At 41.4% G+C, this 22,573-nt stretch overlaps 1 protein-coding gene across 4 annotated transcripts in view; it reads left to right on the top strand.

The window, feature by feature from the left end:
* The window catches only part of TMEM117 (transmembrane protein 117), a 498,555-nt gene that overhangs the window by 33,983 nt on the left and 441,999 nt on the right, over positions 1-22,573 (top strand). For 3 of the 4 annotated variants that reach the window (XM_035707068.2, XM_025477341.3, XM_049102704.1), the window contains exons 1-2: positions 536-687; positions 12,377-12,681. In XM_035707068.2, the coding sequence (XP_035562961.1) occupies positions 12,617-12,681 (65 nt within the window). In that variant the 5' untranslated portion in view covers positions 536-687; positions 12,377-12,616. Of the gene's footprint in view, positions 1-535; positions 688-12,376; positions 12,682-22,573 lie in introns of those variants that run through there. The other variant, XM_049102705.1, reaches the window with a different exon arrangement.

Genomic DNA, 22,573 nt, shown 5'->3' with positions numbered 1-22,573 from the left:
GGGTGTGTGTGTGTGTGTGTGTCAGACTGGACAGCCCGGAGAGTAAGTGTAAGCCTTCTCACATCCTCGCGGGCTGCCTCCTCCCCCACTACCTGCCCCCCCCCCCGCCCCCCTGCACCGACTGACCAAAGCGGAAAGGATGCTCTATGACCCGAGACTGCATTCGAAAGTTTGCAGTTCTTGGAGGCTGATCCACCTGGGGACGTCATTGGCTCCCTGCAGGGTGGTGGATTTTAGGAGAAGAGAGCGGATTCCCGCAGGACGGAGGGACTGCTGCTGACACGCCGGGCTGTCGCCGAGCCCCCCCCCCCCCGCACCCCCGCCCCCGCCGCGTCCCCAGTGGTCCCCGCCTGCAGCCGCGGGCTCCGCAGAGGCGGGCCCGGCCGGGAGGGGAGGGCGCGGCGAGCGGGGGCGGCGGGAGGCCATGCCTCCAGCTGCCGAGGCCGCCCAACAGCTGGGGCCCTCGCGGTCGGCCCGCGGCGCCGTCGCCCTTGCGCTCCGGCGGACTTTGCGGAGGGCGCCCGGCGGCGGCGGCGGCGGCGGCGGCGGCGAGTGTGGGCCGAGCCGGTATTTATAGCTCGGTGACAGCAGCGGCCGCGGCAGCTTCCCAGCGAGGCCGCCGGCGCGGCGGAGGGCTGCGGCCGCCCGTCCCCCGCGCTGCACACCCCGCGCTGCAGGCGCCCCCGGGTGAGTACGCGGCCCGGGCCCCGCTGCACCCCCGCTGCACCCCCGCTGCACCCCCAGCTGCGCCCCCAGCTGCACCCCTCGCTGCACCCCCCGCTGCACCCCCGCCCCAGGCGCGGCCCCGAGGTCCCCCGCCCTCCCGGGCGCCCGGGGATGCACGCGGCGAGGCGGGGCCGAGGGGCGCAGGGGGGCGGCCCGCACGGACCTTCAACTTTCCTCGCTTCGCTGCTCCCCGGGAGGGAGGGGAGCGCGCCCCGGGCCTGCCGAGGGCCGGCTAATGACATTAACAGGTTGCATGCAGCTCGGGGCTGTTCTCCTTAAAAAACACACCAAAACAAATCCCCCAAAAGCAAAAGCGAAAGAGAGAACTTGGGTGTTTACGAACTTTATCCTAAATAAAGCTGTATCGGTCGATTCCTATTTTTGAAAATGCCATTTAGGCCCACAAGTGTGTTAGAGCCAGGTGCTGACACTTGGGCTGCCAGGGTTCACTGTGCCCTGCGTGCAGCCATGGACTGTGTGTGTGTGTGTGTGTGGGGGGGTGTGTGTGTGTGATGGGAGGAATCATCACATGCTTATTTTAGTATTAATATGTCTAATGAGGGGACCCCTGGGTGGCTCAGCGGTTTAGCGCCTGCCTTTGGCCCAGGGTGTGATCCTGGAGTCCCAAGATCGAGTCCCGCGTCAGGCTCCTTGCATGGAGCCTGCTTCTCCCTCCTCCTGTGTCTCTGCCTCTCTCTCTCTCTCTATCATAAATAAATAAATAAATCTTAAAAAAAATAATATGTCTAATGAACCAAAGGGGGGGAAAGGGTGTGTTGAATAAACGTTTTTACTCCTGATTATAAACGGTATGCTGTTTGAAATCCATGGAAGGGCTTCTAGCAAGACTTCAGGGCTTTGTTTTGTCTTCAGAAAAAAAGTTCTTCTCATTGATTGACTATAAAGAGTAGTGGAGTCTCTGTAAAAACTATTTTTGTTGTAAGATATTGAATTTTTAAAATTTTTTTGGCCATGCCTATACTTTCAAACACCCCGGGCCCCCTCAATCTGTGTGTAGTTAATTTTTCCTTTAAAGGTCCTATTTATTTATTCATGAGACACACACACACACACACACACACACACACACACAGAGGCTGAGACACAGGCAGAGGGAGAAGCAGGCTCCATGCAGGGAGCCTGTTGTGGGATTCGATCCCGGGTCTCCAGGATCAGGCCTTGGCTAAAGGCAGGTGCTAAACCACTGAGCCACCTGGGCTGCACCTGTGTATAGTTTAAAAGTAACCTGGATTTTGAAATTTTGACTCAGGTCTTTGTCCCCACCCCCATTCCACCTCCATCTGAGCCTCATGCTCAGAAAGCAATGCTTGTCTCTTTAATTTGTGTCTTTAAATTGCCAACCATTTAAAAAAGTAATTTCGGATATGAATGAATTTTATTTTATTCATTAGCTGTTACTTTCTTTGGTGTGTGTTTAGATTCTTCATCATAAACAGATATCACTGAACAGGAGCTCTAAACATTTTTTTAAAAAGATTATTTATTTATTTATTCATTCATGATGGACAGAGAGAGAGAAGCAGAGACACAGGCAGAGGGAGAAGCAGGCTCCATGCACCGGGAGCCCAACATGGGACTCGATCCCGGGACTCCAGGATCGCACCCTGGGCCAAAGGCAGGCGCCAAACCGCTGCACCACCCAGGGATCCCCAGCTTTAAACATTTTTTAAAGAATTCATTGGTGAATATTTTTTCATCTTTATAATATGAAAGGGCTCACACATACTTTGCCATTTTAATGAAAAGGTAACTAATCTCTTTGTTAGGAGACAACCTCAGACCTAACTTTGCTTCAACTTCGCTGTTTTAAAAACTCTCATGGTTTAGTACTCATATCCCAAAGACTGCAGGATAAGAAGCAGGGAAGAGAATCATTTAAAGGTTGAAACAATGTGAAGAGAAAGTCTGGGAAGTGATTTATGGATGCGATCCTCTAATTTAGCAAGGGTACCACAAATACCATCCTGGTATCTATGTAAAGCCACTTATGGTGGTTTCATTGATTGACTTAAAAGGTTGCTTTTTATTTTAAAGGCTGTGTGGTCTCTTGTTTTGGATTAAAAGCAAGAAGTTCCAACTTCTGTTATTATTGCTATTTTTTTTTTTTTTTTGACGATTTTATTTACTCATGAGAGACACACAGAGAGAGGCAGAGACACAGGCAGAGGGAGAAGCAGGCTCCATGCAGGGACCCCAATGTGAGACTCGATCCTGGGACTCCGGAATCATGCCCTGGGCCAAAGGCAGGCACTAAACTGCTGAGCCACCCAGGCGTCCCTATTATTGCTATTTGTATTTGTAAAACCTGTATTAAGGATTCACATTATGTAAAATGCTGTATGTCGCCTCCTCAAGTCTGCCTTTTCATCTAACATTTCAAGATAATATACCAAGACCTATCCTCAGGGCTGACCCAGGCAAATATATAGTTTGTTTCTCCATCTTTCTGCCATTCCTCCTATATGGACTTGAATATCCCATTATCCAGAATTTATTCTCTCTGGAATGGAATCTTTAGTTTTTTTTTTTTTTTTTTTTTCCTACCCAAGGCTGATCTGTTTATCCTACCGTGATCCATACATTTTTTTTTTTATTTAGTAATTAATCAGCAAATATTTGTTGAGTGCCTACTGGGTGCAAGTCATCACCTAGTACTTACTCCTTCCTCATGCTTCTACTTCCTTCCTGTTGGAACTTTGTTCTGTATTTTATACTTCTCAGTGTAGAGGACATATTAGTTATTAAGAGTATTGACTTTGGGGTCATACCAAGGCAGCTGTATGACCTTGGGCAGATTATAACCTTTCCAAGTCTCTGTTTCTTCAGTGGTAAATCCATAGGGTTGGTATAAGGACTAATTGAGGTACTGAATGAAAAGTGCTTGCCTGACACATACAAAATACTAAAAAATGTTCATTTTTACTGTATTGTTCATATCTGCTTCAATGGTGTTCATCTCAGGAAATGGCAGCTCCATTCTGGGTTTTGCCAGGCCCTATCCACATCCAATACATCATGTAATTTTTGGCAACATTTCCTCTTAAATCTATCTAGAAGTTCATATGTTTCCAACCATTGGACAGGTTGGCCCTTCTGACTTGTAAGTTATATGTATCACTCTCCTGCTTCTCATCTTAAACAGTGTGAAAGCCTCCATGCACAGATTGGCCTTAGGGCTGGGTCCTGAAAGGCCATGTCACAATGGCATTCCACCTTGTAGACCTCATCTCCTTTTATACTTCCCTGCCTCTACCCCATCCAGTCACATTAGCTTTGTCTGCTGTTCCTTCAATGCATTGATCATGCACGCAGCACAGGCCTTGCAATTTTTTTGTTCTCTCTGTCTGGATGGATCACTCTTTCCCAGTTGTCTGCTTGCCTCCCTCCCTTCTTTCAGGTCTCTGCTCAAATGTCACCTTATAGTGAGGCCTCCTCCAACTGCTCTCATTCCTGACATTCCCTAGTAACTTTCTCTATCAACTCATAGCTTTCTAAAATATTATGTATCCTGGGGGATCCCTGGGTGGTTCAGTGATTTGGTGCCTGCTTTTGGCCCAGGGCGTGATCCTGGAGTCCCGGGATCGGATCCCATGTCGGGCTTCCTGCATGAGGCCTGCTTCTCCTCTGTCTGTGTCTCTGCCTCTTTCTCTCTCTACCTGTGTCTCTCATGAATGGATAGGCAAAATCTTAAAAAAAAAAAAAAAAAAAAAAATATATATATATATATATATATATATTATGTATCCTTTTTTTTTCCAGTTTAATGCCTTTTTCCCTCAATAAGACAGTAAGATGCAAACTAGGGTATTGTCTGGTATAACCCTCATGCAGAGGCCAGTGCCTGGCACAAATAAGCAATTGGTAAATATTGAGGGAATGAATGATGAACGTTATCATGGAATTAACAAATCTGGACTTCATCACTTTCCAAATATAAGTTTGGATAGGTAATGCAAGCTTTTTGAGCCTTATTTTCAATATTTGTAAAATAAGGATAACATTGGGATGCCTGGGTGGCTCAGCGGTTGAGCGTCTGCCTTTAGCTCAGGGCGTGATCCTGGTCTGGGGGTTGAGTCTGTATCGGGCTCCCTGCAAGGAGCCTGCTTCTCACTCTGCCTGTGTCTCTGCCTCTCTCTCTGTGTCTCTAAATAAATAAATAAAATCTTTAAAAAATCTTAAAAAAAATAACTTCATCCTTTACTTTGTGCAGTTGTATTAAAAATTCTTTAACACTGAGAATAACATGTAAAAATCACTCAGTGAATGTAATGCATAGTAGTTGATGTTACTTGGGTTTAACTGGCCTTTGGAGTAGGAAATACATGAAAATGACAGGCACTTTACAGAAGAAATCTCCTAAGTCTTCACTACAGTACTCAGGGAAGTACTTTTGTTGGGATTTTACTGGTGAAGACATGGAATCTCAGAGAGGTTAGGACTTTGCCCTAGATCACAGAGCTCATAAGTAGCAGTCAGGTAGACCTGACCATATTTCTCTACCACATTAGGCTGCCTTTGAAAAACAGATGTTCCTGATTCCTTAGAAACATTCTAATATCACTCTTTTTTTTAAGGTTTTATTCATTTTATTTGACAGAGACAGCACAAGCAGGGGGAGAGGCAGGCAGAGGCAGAGGAGGAGGGAGAGGCAGGCTCCCTGCTGAGCAGGGCTCCATCCCAGGATGCTGAGACCATGGCCTGAGCCCAAGGCAGATGCTTAACCAATTGAGCCACCCAGGGGCCCCTCTAGCATCATTCTAATGGTGTGATTTTGCCCACTAAAAACACTAAGAGGTACAATGTGATATAAATATAGGCTGCTATCTTTATTTATCTTTTAAGTAAATAATGTTAAATGGTTGGAAGCTGTGTCTGCCCTTTTGACCTATGATTTAATGAAATTAATTAATTAATTTATTTAAAGACTTTTTTATTTATTCATGAGAGACACAGACTGAGAGAGAGAGAAGCAGAGACATAGGCAGAGGGAGATGCAGGTTGTTGCAGGAAGCCCGATGTGGGACTCGATCCCGGATCCCAGGATCAAGACCCCAGGTGAAAGCAGGTGCCCAACCGCTAAGCCACCCAGGTGTCCCTTGATCTATGATTTTAAAAGCAATTATCCTAGGGATTAAATGAAATGATCGTTAAGGTGTTCTGTGAACTGCAAAGAACTTTATGTATGGTATGTAATACTATGCTAGAACTAGGTAATTGAACTAGCTTTTACCTTTGTCTTGTGCTAATCCAGCCAAGAACTGCTCAGAGTATAGCTGTGTGTGTCACAAAGTGCCTACCACAAAAAGCAAAGTACAGGAAGTCTTTTTAAAAATTATTTTTCAAGAAACTGGATTCTAGGTGTTTAAAATAAAGTCTACACCGTTGGCACAGTCATCTTTAAAAAGCCCTTTAATAAGAGCTAAGACAGGTTACCTGAATTTTCAGGCATAGATACTAAGGAGCTTCAAAAAATCTGGAGGAATTCTTTTTTTTTTCTTAATCTTAGAATAGTGCTCCACAATGGAAATGATTTGCTCATGTTACCTGGTGAGAGATTTCTAGATGTTGAGATCCACATTAGCAGACCTGTGTATTCAGTATGCTCTGCTTGGCTAGTAATAGTGTCTTTTGTAGAACATATTAGTTCATCAAGGATTTTTCCATATGCATCTGTACATTTTTTAGAAAGCAAATGATATACTCCATCTTGATCATACTTGTCATTATGGAAGAACTGTTCCCTGAGCCAGGGTCCCTGCTGAGAAAAGTGAAATTCATCCTCCTGAAAGCCTCCAGTGTTTTCTTTTTTGTAAAGGTCCTAATAAATAATGGAGGCAGGGTACTCTGCTATAGTCAAATTGTTACGGCACTTATCAGGGCATCTATGTTGTCGTAGCCTAGGACTTAATTATTTTTCACTTAAACTGTTGAAATTGCCTATAAATGCAGCTTCTCCACTTTCATTATGTCTCATACCAATTTTTCTTTTTCTAAGCTGAGAGAGACATCTTTCCCAAACTCTGCTCCAATCGGTCGTATCACTCTTCAGTTCTGAAACTTTTCATTCTCTGTTCTCCCTTCAGTAAACTACAGAACAGCACTTCTGTATAATCTTCCTTAAATTGCCTGCAAATTATCTTTACCGCTCCCAAGATCTCCTCAAGTTATGTGTTCCAGCCACACAGAACTACAGATGCACCTCTGAAGCAGCAAGTCCCTTTCCGCCTTTGCTCAGTGTCCTCCCAACATGAGCATCCTTACCTCTTTCCTCTTTTCCCTTTGCATTCCTCTCTGTTCTTAGCCTTTCTTAGCAGAAACACAATACCTGTAGTAAAATATGTCAGATTCATAGTATCTACTATAAATATTAGTGCACCATGACTGATGGCCTGTGGATTATCGGACAGTGTGTAAAGTTCCAGCCTGTAGTTACCACCTTTTTCCAATCATTGCCATAATTTGGGAAAGCAGAGGCTTCCGAGGTATTGGTAGCGACATCTACCTATTGGTGCCATTACTTATAGGAGGGAAGTGGTTGGGGTGGATTAGTTTAGCTCTCAGAGTTGGAAAATCACCGAATGAGCATCAGTGATGCCCTGCAAAAGAACAGTCAGATCAACTCAACTCCTTAGACAGATGCTCAGAGAAGAAGAACAAAACTGAAACAATCCTGTCTCAGCCACATGACCAGCTTTCTGATCATGCTTGCAAGGTCCACTGGACTAGTATTAGTGGACTCACTCATCCTCCAGTATTGGGAATCTTTTATATCAGACAGCTTTATTATCAGGAACTTTCTAACCTACATGTCATGGGCAAGATTTTGGAATTTGTCTTTATGTAGGGAAGGCATGGTACAGAGTGTTAAAGCTTGGTGGCTTGGATTTGAATCCTTGCTCTGGCACTGGCTCCTTTTGTTACTCGGTATGAATTACTAAGCCCTAGGTCTCAGTTTCAAAATTTATAAAATAAGAGTTTTATTTTCTTCTTTGGGCTGCTCTGAAATTTAAATACAATGTGTAGAGCTCGTTAGCATAGTGCCTGGTATATGGTAAATACTCCATAAATGTCAGCCCTGGTGATACTGGTGATAACGAAGAACCTGTGCTAAAAAGGGATGGTGCTGGCTGTGAGCACATCACTGCTGCTGGCTGAGTCAGCGTGGTGGTTTTGGGGTTCCAGTGCTTTTCTCCCTTCCTCTGTTAGCGGAAGCTAATGGCAGGTTGCTGTGCCTTCTCATCTCACCTAGACCATGAGAAGGCTTTTCTTTATAAGTGTACCACTCACCTCATCCGGTAGAGGTTCATTGATTGCCCACTTTGAGCCTGGCCCTGTGCTGTGGCCTGGAAGTGAACAGCCCTGCATGACCGTACGACCTAGTGAAGGAGACACACACGTAAGCCGATAATTTTACTCTAATGTACTATGAACTAAGATAAATCACATTTATTTAAGATAAAAACTCAGCTATGGTAGCAGAAGTGAGTTTAAAAAAAATTAAGAGTTTGCCGACTATGTACACGGTGTAGCATCATCAATTTGAACAATATCAATCCTGGATTATTATTATTATTATTATTATTTTAAAAGATTTTATTTATTTATTCATGAGACACACACAGAGAGAGGCAGAGACACAGGCAGAGGGAGAAGCAGGCTCCATGCAGGGAGCCTGACGTGGGACTCGATCCCGGGTCTCCAGGATCACGCCCTGGGCCGAAGGCAGGTGCTAAACTGCTGAGCCACCCAGGGATCCCTTCAATCCTGGATTATTAACATGAGAGTCACTGAATGATCATATTGCTTCATGTGAAGGAAGAAGTAAAAACAGTTATCGGTGCTCTGGATATCTGGTACTTAAGGCTGAGATGAGTAGGCAGGCTTTGGGTGCCTTTGTGGATGAAATCAGGAAGTGGGGATAAGTAGAAGTGTTATTCAAGTTATTTTGTAGGTTCTTGAAATTTGGGACCCCCTGGAAGACATCTCTTCAGCTTTGGCATATGAAGCAAGAATAAACATCAGCCATGTTTAGCGTAAAATAGAAAGACCAATAATCCAGCTAGTGTCTAAGCCACTGAATCTGTTAGTAGAAATAAAGAATAGGCCACAAACCCAATGGGAGACAGTTTATTGGAAGAAACGCTTTCAGATTTGCAGTCTATGAGAGAGATCAAGGGCTAGGAATAAATTTGGACTCAAATGCTGGTTCTTCCACTCGCTGGGTGGGTGAATTCAATAGGCAGCAACTGCTCTGGGCCCTTGCTTACCTGTAACACGGGGGTGATGGTAGCATTCATGGCATTCCTGTGGGAATTCAGACCTGTCCAAGTGCAGGATTGTTGCTCAACACTATAGTTGTCTCTCTTGAAACAATATAAATACTGAAAAGGAACAGCTGTCTCCAGAATTCTTTGAATGTTCTAATTCAGTTTGGGCATGTGGACATTACATAGCCCACAAAACAAGATTCTAATGTTAAAAACAACAACAATGAGCATATGCTAACCCTCCACAAAAAACAACGATTGGTTAAAAAAACAAAGTCTTATGAATTCAATGTTCTGAATCCTGCCGCATTGCTTGTGTGTGGGTGGGGGAAGGGAGGCGGTGGGGAAACTGTGCCAGAATTCCCCACTGGTAAGAGAAGCAGCTTAGAAACCTGTTTTTTTCCTCCTCCTCTTTCTTCTTCTTCTCCTCCTCCTCCTCCTCCTCCTCCTCCTCCTCCTCCTCCTCCTCCTCCTCCTCTTCTTTTCAGAGAGAAAGAGAAGGGAAGGAGACAGAGGGACAGGAAGAGAGAGAGAGAATCTTAAGCAGACTCAGTGCTGACCTTACATCCCAATGGGGGTGGTGGTGGTGGGGGGCTTGATCTCACAACTCTTGAGATCTTGACCTGCGCTGAAATCAAGGGTCAGGCACTTAACCACCCAAGTACCCCGAAACCTGTTAACTTCTTAAATGATACTCTTGTCCTGTTCTGATGGGCATATAGGAATGAGTCCTTGCTTCAAGACTCATTGGCCTTGAAGTGATTTCTATATTAACTATAGGACATTTCTAAAAATGTTGCACGGAACCGAATTGACAGTCCTTTCTGGCATCCTTGCGTACTGAATATCATGAAAATGCATGATGCTCATTTTTGTTTTTCACCACTTTGCTGTCTTTGGTGTGAGAACCAACTACTGCTGTGTTGGGTGATGAACTTCACATTAGGAAAAAAATCTTTCTACAGTCGCCATTCCTAACCTGTCTGAGCTGCAGCCCCTGGGGACAGATATTTCGGAATATTCACGAAGATCACAAGGAACTTAAAATTGCTTAGAAGGTTTCTGAATCCAAGGCACAGCGACTCTTTGTTTTGCTGAGTTTTCCTGCTAGTCCTTTTGTGTGTTTACATTGCTTTTCTAAAATAGATAAGACAAGTCTCCATTAATTCAGATTGTGACTTTAATTGCTACTCATCACCCCAGACTGTTGGACAGGGACTTGGGAGCCCTGGAACCTATTGTCAGGGCTTCCATGGACTTAGAGTTACTTCAGGCTTGTGGCTTGATCTTTGTGCTTTTAGCCATGTGTAAAATGAGATTATTTACCAATGGGAAATTTATCAGTTTCCCAAAGTGCTTGGGATTTGTGAAGGATTCTTTCACTTACATAATTTTTCCCTGGTTAATGGAGTATACACTGTAGAGTTAATATAGTCATCTCTAGAGAAGAATATGTCTCCAGGAAGCATTCAGAGGCTGACCTCCCTGGGGCTGGGCCCTGGGTCTACCTTCTTTCTAAAGTAAAGAGAATTCCTGGAGTTGACTGGGCTGTCTGACTTCAGAGGCCCAGATCAGAGCTCTCCTGCTGGCCGGCTCTGGGCAATTTACATAATCTGTGTGAGCCTCAGTCCCCCCCGCCCCCCCAAGATGAAGTGATGGGAATGATGATGATACTATTTCAGAGGGTTGTTATGATAAAAATGAGATAATGAAGCATGTGTACATCCAACACAGAGCCTGGACCTCACATGATGTAGGCTTTGTAAGGGTCCTTTTTTCTCCTCGTTCTACACAAATTGAGAAAGAATAAAAAAGAATTGGCAGATTTCAGTGCAATTACCATCTTTATAGTTATTTTTTAATCTCAGTTTTTATTCAGCTCTGTGGCTGAAAACAAAGCGAGATAGCTTAGTCTGAGCCACCAGATTGGTTCACCAAAGCTGAACTGCAGAATTGGAGAGACTTGGTGGACCTAACGCAGGCTTGTGTTCTTTATAGGAAGGCTGGCTCCCAAGGAAGAAAGAGGAGCTAAGCAAGACTTTGGAGGTGTGATCTGGACATCAGCATTTTTGTTTTTGTTTTTGTTTGTGTATATCAGCATTTTAAAAAAGCTCTGTAGGGACACCTGGGTGGCTCAGTCGTTGAGGCTGAGTCGTTGAGGTCGTGATCCTGGGGTCCTGGGATCGAGTCCCACATTGGGCTCCCCATGAGGAGCCTGCTTCTCCCTCTGCCTGTGTCTCTGCCTCTATCTCTGTGCCTCTCATGATTAAATAAGTAAAATCTTATGTTTTATTATTTTTTAAAAAGATTTACTCATTTATTCATGAGAGACACAGGCAGAGACACAGGCAGAGGGAGAAGCAGGCTCCCTGCAGGGAGCCCGATGTGGGACTCGATCCTGGATCCTGGGATCATGCCCTCAGCCACACAGGCATCCCTAAATAAATAAAATCTTAAAAAATAATAAAAAATAAAAAGCTCTGTACTCTCAATGCACATCCAGGTTAGGACACATGGCTGTAGGCACATTATGTTCTTTGCCATGCCTCTGTGCCTTTGCAAATGCCTAGACTGAGCATTCTTGCCTTTGTCACAGGAGGGAAAAATTCCTACTTATCTTTCAACCCTGAACTTGAGTGTGTCCTGCCCTGTGAGATCTTCCCCCTTTTCCTCACTTCCCACAAGCAGAATTGTCAAATCGCTCCTGCATGCAAGTAACTACTGTACCATAGACTTAGCTATTTCCTAAAGCATATTCTGTGTTGAAATTATTCGACAACTAGATTATGAACATTTTATAAAAGTCCATACACATACATAAAAAAGTCCTTTTGTGTAGCAAAAGGTCTGAGAGTTGTCCACCATATTATGAAGGGATCCTACCTCAGAAGAGAGGGATATGGGCAGAGGAGGATGCTATTTTTTTGTTAATATGTACTCAGTTTACTCCTACATTGCTGTAATTTTTAAATGACTCTGTATTATGATTGTAGCCCAAAAATAGTTATTTAAAAGAAGAAAAGTATTTTTTTTTCCTGGCATTTCCTCCAAAGGGGTGACCTCTACAGGTCATCTCCGTCATCACCCTGATTTTGGACAGTGTTTTTCCTTCTCACGGCCCTTCTCCCCCTGCTTTTATTCTCCTTCCTTTCCACATCCCTATGCGGTCAGAGGTATGATTAGATGGCAGTGAAGGTACAGCATTTACTTTCCTCAATCTCAGACTTGTCTTGGTGCCATAAACAGGTTCAGGTCGCACCTTTTCTAAATGCCTCTTTATTAAGCTGTTATAAACCTGAACAGGTGATAGGAAGAGAAAGATGGTTTTCCTGCTGTAACTCTGTGTATCTTTTCTTATGCAGGTAAACAACGGAATTGAAGTTTTGAAGGATGGGTAAAGACTTTCGTTATTATTTCCAGCATCCCTGGTCTCGCATGATTGTGGCTTACTTGGTGATCTTCTTTAACTTCTTAATATTTGCCGAGGACCCAGTTTCTCATAGCCAAACAGAAGCCAATGTTATTGTTGTTGGAAACTGTTTTTCATTTGTAACAAATAAATACCCTAGAGGAGTTGGCTGGAGGATTCTGAAGGTGCTTCTATGGCTACTTGCTATTCTCATAGGACTAATAGCTGGGAAATTTCTGTTCCATCAGCGTTTGTTTGGTAAGTACCCATGAAATGTAATGTTGATAATTATTGAACTCTATTTCTCAAGATAGAGCGCTGTTATTTCTAAATGCCAATTTAGGATGCATTTTGGTTTGCCCTACAGCCTTAATTTGTGATGCATGGTTGTAGCTGGGTTCTTCCGCTATGCTCTGTTCAATTGTGTACTTTTCTATGGCCTAAGGAAAATTAGCATGAGGTCAAATTAGTGCTAAACTTATTTTCAAAGAATGGCTTTAGAGCTAAAATTAATGTGTGTGTAATCTTATAAATAAATAAATAGTACGTAAGTATATTATCTTAAAGAGTTTGCCTTCATGTCACACCATATTTTCATTAAAATAACTTAATCATTGCTTATGTATTTACATATATTGTTCATTCTGGGAATCGGAATGGTAACTCTACCTTTTCACCTTCTTTATTTTTCGAACATTGGCTTTAGGATGCTTATTTTGAGCCTGTTCAACCGAAGGACAATTAGTATAGAACAGACAAAGACACAAAATTAGTTTAAGCTGAATAAGGTTATTTACTGTAAGGATACTGGGATATTTCACAAAGACCAAGGATAGAATTTATTTTGATGCTTGGGATAAATGGAACCCGGGGCTTGACTTCTATCAGGATCCTCTTTATCCCAACTTTTCTGTTCAATATCTGTTTTATTCTCTTCACACTGAAGATCAGTTTACATCTACTCAGAGACATTGGCTTGATTCTTTTGGTCCTAACGTTTAAACTCTTGGAAAAGAGACTAATGTTGATCCAGTTTGAGTGTGTTTTCCACCTTTTGCCTAATTAATTTTAGCCAGGAGATGGGCAATATTTATCCAGCAAATATTCATTGATCACTAATTAAATGCCAGGAACGATTCTAGAGAGTGAGTCAAAAAAGCAGGGTCTATGCCTTCATAATAACTTACATCCCACAGCAGGGAGAAAGACACTAAACAAATTAACGTATAATATACAAAGAGGTGATAAATGCTATGGGGAAGAGAAAGTTTTAAATGGCGGGGCCAGTTAGAAAGAGAACTTAGTAAAAAAACATTGAGTTTAGTAATTATAAGATCATAGGTGACACAGTGTGTGTATTTCCAATCTAGAAGCTTGGTTAGAAACAGATGGTGGTGGTTTAAGGAAAAAACAAATGAAGAACATAGATATACACACATGTAGTATTACTTACATATACTTTTCAATCTCTATTCAAATTATGGTCATGTGTTTCTATTACATAAATTTATAAAATGTACATATTTAGATTTATTATATATGTACATAGTTTGGAGCAGTTTGGTGAGGAAATGAAAGGAGATAGGAATGGAAGAAGGAAGGATTTTGTTGTTGGTGGTGGTGGTGATGCTGGTTTTGAGGAGGAAGATTAATTGATCATCTTGTCATTTTGGGGGAAAGGGCTAGATTGAAATGAAGATAAAGACATAGAAGGAGACCATCTCTGAAGGCTTCTCTGCTTTGTGACTTAGGACACAGATAGAAATAATGGCTCTAGTGAGGACAGGAGGAGAGACCCTAGTTCCTCCAAAATTGTCATAAGAGAGATAAAGGTTTGTATTCTAATTGGTACATTGTCGTGAAGGGGTAGAGAGGTAAGTGGTATTCTGGTGCTTTCTATTTCACTATGAAGAAGGGAGAGCTAAAGATAAAGGTGGATGGATTGGATGATGCAAGGGGTTTAAAAAAGTGGCTAAGATTTGGAACAGCATAGATAATAGCTGACTATGGACAAACAAAAGGGTTACTGTTGATCACATAGGGCTGTTGGGGTTAGCCACTATAAATTGGAATGACATCAATATGAACTGCTAAGCAGTTTTCTTTATGAGAGCTCAGTCACCTGGAACTGAATTTGAGGGTGATTCATCTGGGTGGGGACTGCTCAGGCTTGCTGTATTGGAAACAAAGGATGGAAAATAAATACAGGATTCTAATAAAAAAGTTATTGTTTTGATTAACAGAGGGTCTGGCTGGGCATGGAAAGGAGGTAAGAGAGATTGATGGTGTGGGAGGAGCAGGCAAGGACTAGAGGTTTGGATAAAACTGAATAGGTGAAATGGAAGTAAGAAAAGGGAAAGGATTTATGGATGTAGTGAGATGCCGTGTTGTAATGAAGGATAGCCATTCGTTAGTGGGTGATTCCCAACTACATTGTGGCCTTTATGAGTGCCAAAGCAAAGTGCAAAGACAGGTCATGGCAGAGAGGGTATCTAGAAACTGAGTGTTAGTTGGGCCATCCACCAAATACTGAACAGGCATGCTGTTGTGCATGACATTCATAAAGATGAAAGATGTTAAGGGTGGGGGGTGAGTGGGAGAGGGTCAGTTTCCAAAAATGGTTCAGGAGTGCTGGCAGACAAAACAATAAATGTCTATGACAGGCAATGACCAGATGTGTTTGTAATCCATTCCAGAAATTTGCTCAGTGTAGAAAGGTAAGGCAAATTTAGACAAAATATCCAATTTGGAGAAAAGTTATCTACTTATATTGAGATTGATTGATTGGTATTAATAATAAGGGCAGATCATTTGGCTCTGTAATTTCTACATTTTATTGTTACTCTATTATAAAATCTTATGTTTTATAGTAAAATCACATTTCATTAATGGCTTACTTTTATTTCTCCTCTTGGGATAAATAAATTAGCCTTGAAAAAAAATCGGTCTGGATTTCAAGTGGTATGTTGAGTACAAATTATTTTGATAGTGCAAAAGTATGTCCTATTTTTTTTTATTTTGCTTACTATAGGAAAAGATTCTATAATGTAGTTAGCTTTAACACTTCTGTTTGGCTTTATCACTTCTATTCCTTGTTTTTCTTACTGAAAATCTGTGAAATTATATGGGATATTAGAGAAGGAATCATAGCCTTTTGCAAATCTTGGTGTTAAGTGGTGATAACTGGATTCCTGACTGAATTTTCTAATGAACTCCAAACTTATCTTTTCCTTCTGTCTCCATCTCCCTTCATGGCCATTATGTCTTCCTTTATTCACAAAATGGTAACCATTTGCTCCTAATGGTTCTGTCCTTCTCCATTAATTTTGGATTTTGCTACTGGAATATATTTTTTACATGGCTAGATGGCTCCTATTACCTACAAAATAAAATCTAAGCTCCTTTGATTGGTATCCAAAGCTCTTGATGATCTACTTACTCCTGCCTGACTTCAAACGTGGTCTCTTGACATTACACACTTTTAGAATTATTTGCAGCTTCTCGAACCTGCTGGGTTCTCTCATGCCTCTGTGTCTTTGTATACGCACCCCACCTTGTGCATCATGTTCAATCCTCTTGTTAACTTGTTGATTTCTCTTTTTCCTTTACATCCAAGCTCAAGCATTGTGTCCTCTTTGACACTTTTCCTGACTGCCTCCTGTCAGATGTTGTCTTCCCTCTAACTCCCACTTGTGTCTACTTGCAATAAAGAATATACAGCAGGGTGCTCTGGAACTGACAGCCATGCAGCATTATGGAGAAGAATTTAAAATTTAATGCCAGCACAAACATTGTTCTTATTGGCTTGGAATGTGATGAATGTTCCATCCTGTTCCCAAATAACTAGCATTAATACATAAGTCATTTTTTTAAGAGATCACATTTAAACGTTTAACAGTTTTCAGGTGCAAGCTTGTGTGGGTGGTGGTCATGGTGGTGGTGGTGTCTGCGTGGGGAGGAATGGGATTGTTAATTGCAAGCACAGAAATTCTCGTTATGGAAATTGAGATGGTTTATAAAATAATCAGAATCATTTTGTGAGATCAGTTAAACAGTTTCTTTTTTGTTAATTCTCTTATGAAATGCCAAATAAAAATATTGAACAGAATGCCACTATTCCTGAGATCCCTGGGTGGCTCAGTGGTTGAGCGCCTGCCTTTGGCCCAGGGCATGATCCTGGAGTCCCAGGATCGAGTCCCACATTGAGCTCCCTTCATGGAGCCTTTCTCCCTCTGCTTCTCTCTCCTTTGTGTCTCTCATGAATAAGTAAATAAAATCTTTAAAAAAGAATGCCACTATTCCTTTCATTGCCCCTTTCATTTCATTAACTTGTGAGTCTTCCCTCATTTATCATTTATTTTATTACGGAAACTCTCTTCTTAGTGGACTCCGGAAGCACAATACCTTATTGCCCAATTAAAGCATGTATGAGGAAGAGTGATAAATCTGTGAGCGCATAATTTAATCTAGTTTGTTGGTTGATTTTATTATTATGAGCCATAAATATTACAATTTTGTTGCTATTGAGTTAACTGCATAAAACTTCCTCATGATTTATAATTTGTAATGGGAGTTATCCCAAACAAAGATGGTGACTTGCAAACTGGAAATTGCATGTTATCAGAAACACAAATGATCTTTGCTGTATGATTGGAATAACGTGGGAGAGTTGGTTTTCCTACATTAGCACTAAACTTTTATGGTTTCAGGTCAGTCAAAAATCCCAAATTTCGGAAATGTGGCAAGAATTTTGGAACATGTTAGAAATCACAATTAAGGGCAGCCCAGGTGGCTCAGCGGTTTAGTGCCGCCTTCAGCCCAGGGCGTGATCCTAGAGACCAGGGATCAAGTCCCACGTCGGGCTCCCTGCATGGAGCCTGCTTCTCCCTCTGCCTGTGTCTCTGCCTCTCTCTTTCTCTCTGTGTCCCTCATGAATAAATTCATTAAATCTTAAAAAAATCACAATTAATACTATTTAGAAAAATATCTTTAGGTTTAACACTGAATCTTGTTGAGGTGAGTTATTATATTTGGATTTATGAAAATTGAATCCCATTTTTTTTTGGAATACTCTCCCAGTGCCACTTGTGTAGATGATCCCATTGTTTAAAAAAATAAGTATAATGCATCCTACATTTTTGGAGAATTATACATTATACATGGGAGAAACCTATGAATAGAGTAATCCAAAGATTTCTGATGAAAAGACTTGTATTTCTAATGATAAATATAAAGAAATAATCTTACTCAAGAAATCATTTTTATTCCAAAATGGAATTGAAATGATTTATAAAACATATACATGTGCTTAATACAATAGGAATAGAAAATGAGGACCACAGAAAAGAGAGAATTAAATGTGTTTTGATTTCATAAGGTTTGTTATGTGGTTGGTTTCAAGCTTCCTTGGAGCCTGGGCAAAAGGGGAAAGGTGATATATACCTTTGGATATCAGAAATGATGGAAATTGAATGTTTCACAAGGGAATCTTTCTTTGCACTAAATTTTGGAGTTCCCTTGCCCTAAATTCTGGTAAATAATTTCTTTTTTCTTTGGTTTGTATGGGAGATGCTGGGTAGTGAAGTAGCAAAGGCAGAAATGGATTTCACATTCTTGTAACTTAAAACAAACTTTCATAAAAATTTAGAGTGTAACTTTTAAGCATAAGAGCAATTCTGTGATTTTTTTTTTTTTTAATTCTCTAAAAGCAGTTCTGTAAAGTGCAGAGTGATCAGGGTCTAGGTAATGCCGTCTGATTGGATAACTCTATCCAAGCATGAATCTTAGGCCATCAAGATTGTGATAAATGTTATTTCTCAAACAAACTGCTCCTGCTATTTGTCTTTCCTATTTTCTTGTTTCCTAACTTGTGAAGAAAGCCTCTGTTGGGGTTTTCTGGATGGAGAGCAGAGGGCAGGCTGACTCAGGATGAGTCGACAGGTATAGGATATGAAAATGATTCAGAACCTGTTAATATCCCACAGTTCCTTTTTTAAAACAGACTAGTTGTGTATGTAGTTATTTGCATAATTAGTTTCACTAATGTCTGGTTTCCTAGCTATACCAGAAGCTTCACAAGGGCAGGGCTTATGTTGTGTTGCTTATCATTTAATCCTTGGGTCCTGAAACAATGCCTGGAACACAGTAATATTTGATAAGTTTGAATGAATAAATAAGTTAATGTTCCTTTGTCTTTTACATGTTGTCTTTGCCAGTGTTGCCTTCTTACTGTAAGCTATAGAGGGTATTCATTTGTTCATTCATAAAATATGAGACATGGTCTCTGCTCTCAAGGAATTTAAAATCGGGTTAAAGAGACACATATGCATAAAAAATTAATTAGTCTGATAATACAAGGAAGTGCATATCAAATATCAAATGAATAGTCCAGACTGTGAGAGCTATGGGAATTCAAGAAAGACATCACGGTGGGCCAGGAAGGTGAAAGAAAGCTTTGCTGCCAGCGTGGGATCTAAGCTGAGTCTGAAGCATGAGTGGGATGAAAATAGTCAGATATGATGCAAAGAATTCATTACAAATTTCAGGTCACGGGGTAGATGGTGTGAGCCATAGAGATGAAACAAATTAGCTTTTTTTGGAGTTGGGGAAAAAAGAAAGAAGTCATGCTCATTTTGAAGAGAGGGAAAGGAGCAGGAGATGTAGTAGAAGGGCAGGTTGAGTCTAAATTCTCCCTTTGGTCTGTAAGAGCCAGTCTCATACCTTGCACTTTATCTCTTCCGATGTGGTATTTGAAGCATTTGAACAAGGTAGGAGATGATGACAAAAATCTCATGAATCAGAATGAGGGAGAATCTTGTGGGGGTTGGAGAGGGGCAGGTTAGGGGGGTAGAAAGGGAAAGAGGAAGGTATTTTTGGAGCCTCTTGCAGCCCTTCAGGCCACTCTGGCATAGGGGTGGAACAATGGGCAGCAGGATAGGGACATGCAGAACCTGGTGAAGCTTCAACAATTGATGGGATCTGAGGGGTTGAGTAGGGTGAGGTTATAGGTAACTAGGAGATTGGGTGGGTGACTCAGGGAGTGATTATTTTATGAAAAAGGAAAGAGGAAGTCATTAGGAGAATCCAGTTAGAGAAGATAATGAGTTTAGGAAATGGTGGGTTCAGGTGATAAGAACGCAGGCAGTGGACCATTTCCCTTGAATAGTGCTCAGAACAGCACAGTATGGGTTTGCTGAACTGAATCCAGGCACATCATTTCATATCCAAACTTTGAGACCAGGTGTGTTTCAGAATTCAGGACATATGCCTCTATTTGGTAGCTGACCCTAAGGGGCTGAGAAAATACTCCATTATCAAGCACGTTGGCATAACCGTAGCTGGATATATACGTATTCAAATGAAGTAGTGTAAAAAAATAAAGGCTATAGTCAGCCTCAAATCAGTTCAGGTTAGGTTTTGCTGCTAAGTGAATTCAGTTTTGGTCAGGTCTTGCCAAGAGATCAGTTACAAAGATCAGGGTCTATGGATTTCAGCATTACAGAAACTGGGTAATGGATCTACACTTGACTATAAGCAACATTTCTTACACGTTTGGTTTCCCTAAGATATCCAGCTGTGAAGAAATCATGATGTTTTTAGAAGCCAGTGATTAAAAAAAAAGAAAGAAAAGAAAAAGAGTGGTTCAACTGATAACTAGACGTCTATGAAAGAAGAATGCATGTTGAAAGTGGATTTTCCTTGTGTTCATATTATGCTAAATTTTAATGAGTTTGCAGTTTTCTGTGTACCTAGGTCTGCATTGGTTTTGAGTAGGAAGTTCTGAATGAAACATTCTCAATACATCCAGAAATTTGAGAAGACAAATTCGATGATTTTTTCTTTTGTTTTATTTTAACAAAAAGGCCGTTTTCCATAAAATACCTAGTAACTCAACAATGTTCTATCGTTTAATGAATGTAATAAAGCCAAATGCTTGTTTTCTATTGTCTTAGCTTTAAGTCTAGTCTGAAATTCTTTTCTTTGTGTTTGAGCTACACATATGATTTTATCATTTCCAAATAGAAAAGATTCAGACATCCTGGAAAGTGTGGGCAAGATAGTCATGGTGACACAGGAGTATCAAAACATGAAGAAACAGATTTAATCGTATATTTAGGAAGGAAAAGCATTATTATAATTAATGATGTGAGTGCCATTACATAGTATTCCATTAATGGTATGATACAACCTCCTTTGTGTTAATTTGGGATCTGAATAGCTGAATAGTGTAAATGACCCTTAAATTTATCCTGATGGTTGATAATACATTAAGAAAATGTGTATTTATTATTGCTCAGGGTGATTGTCAACAGTTGATTATTTAAATATTCTCAAATAAGGACTTCCTTTTGGAGGAATTACTTGAACAAATGCCATATATGTAGCTAATGCTACTTAGAATATCTATAATTTTAAGCTTTGTCTTCTCAAAATACTGTATTTGATACTCATGAGGGCCATTATTCAAATGTCTATTACCATCTTCATTCTCCACCAATGTACACTGAGTGCCAGAACCTTCATTTCGCTTACACTTGAGTTGTCAACACATAATTCCTTTTTTGTAAAGTAAAATCATTTTGGTCAGAAATAACTGCAGAACTCAAGTTAGAGAAAAATGTTATTCCAGTGCTTGAGAAACATAATGAGAGAGAGAGAGAGAGAGGAAAAAAAAAAAAAGCAAAGCTTTTGACATGAGAGGTTCAGAAAGGTAAACTGAGACATGATTGATATTTAGGATTAAAATAATCCCCATGGAACACCCTCTTTACAGGCAAAGTTGACGTCTAAGAGTTAGTGAAGTTGGTAGCCCTTTGCAAACAAATCTATGCCATTTGACATTCTGACTTACAGAGCAGGAAAGGAAGATGAGGCTGGAAATGCTAGGTATTGGGCCATTTCCTCCCACATGTCCTATTAGGGCGTCTTCAGTAGTTCACAGGGCAGCTAGTTGCACATCCCTTGGCACTAAAGGGCCATCAGTGGCAGCTTTCTGTTGTTCGCTAGGGTCGCCTGGCTGTTCTGGTTCCCCTAGGACAGAGAATACAAACATTGTAAAAGGCCTTAATAAAACTAGCTCAGGTTAGAGCTTTGTGATTCAGCAATTATTAACCAGGTACCTTTACCAGATACTTTTACTGGGCTGGATACAAATGAATCATCAGAAGGCTAAGGCACCCATTCCTTACCAGGTCCGGTCATTGCCTCCACTTCCTCTTCTCATTTCTGACCTACGGTAGGTGAAGGTAGAAATTTCTTGGGAAAGTGACTAGCCAGTGCAATTGCAGCAGGCAGATCCACGCACGGGAGGCTGAGAGAAACCACTTCTCTGAAGAATGAAATACGAGTGGCCAGGGTGGAACTTGACAGCTGATTAAACAATACAGAGTCCCAATGGAAGTGAAGAGTGCTTGATCCCTTGACTCATTTAAAACCACATTGATAAAAATTGTTTATTATTCAAATAAAGGATCAACAGTCCTAGGTGGGAGAGGAGTGTGATTTGAGAGGGCACCGATAAATAAAAGTTTTCCCTGGTTTGATTTCTTTTCTCTTTTATTAATTCCTAAAACTAGATCATTTATTGAAGACAGTTTCACTGGGCTAAAGTATTATGATACTTGGGAAGTCTGATGAAACTAACGAGGATATTCATTGGCAGATCTAGGTCCAAAGAGTAAGTGTTGGTAGGTGGGAAAATGTAGGAGAATGTTCAGATGTGGTAGGGGTGCAGGATTGCTGATGCTGTGCAGGATTCTGGATAGAAGGAGGGAAAGAAAGGCCATTAGAAGACCTAGGGTCCACAGGGGGTCAGGCTGGAATAAGACACTTGGCCTCTCCAAAGACAAAGTAGCGGTTTCCAGTGGTGGCCTTCAAGCTGTATACTGGATTTTGAGTATCAGTGGTGGTCAAAGCAATTCTGTTGTTGTGATTTGTGTTTTTATTGTGGCTGTGGCCCTGACTTACTGTCGACAGTTAAACAGAAATGTACAGTGTTGATTTGCGTGGCTCCAAGGTCATAGCAAATGCCAGCAGTGAAATTGGAACATAAATTGAAGCCTCCTGATTCCCAGACAGGCGCCTTCGCAGGCATCCCAGATGGCAAACTGGCAGCAGGCGAGCCTTGTCCGCCTCAGGACTGGGTTGTGCT

This window comes from Canis lupus, chromosome 27, assembly GCF_003254725.2.
Source record: "Canis lupus dingo isolate Sandy chromosome 27, ASM325472v2, whole genome shotgun sequence".
Taxonomy (NCBI): Eukaryota; Metazoa; Chordata; class Mammalia; order Carnivora; family Canidae; genus Canis; species Canis lupus.
The sequence above is the reverse complement of the archived record's forward strand: the minus strand, read 5'-3'. Positions and strand labels throughout refer to the sequence as shown.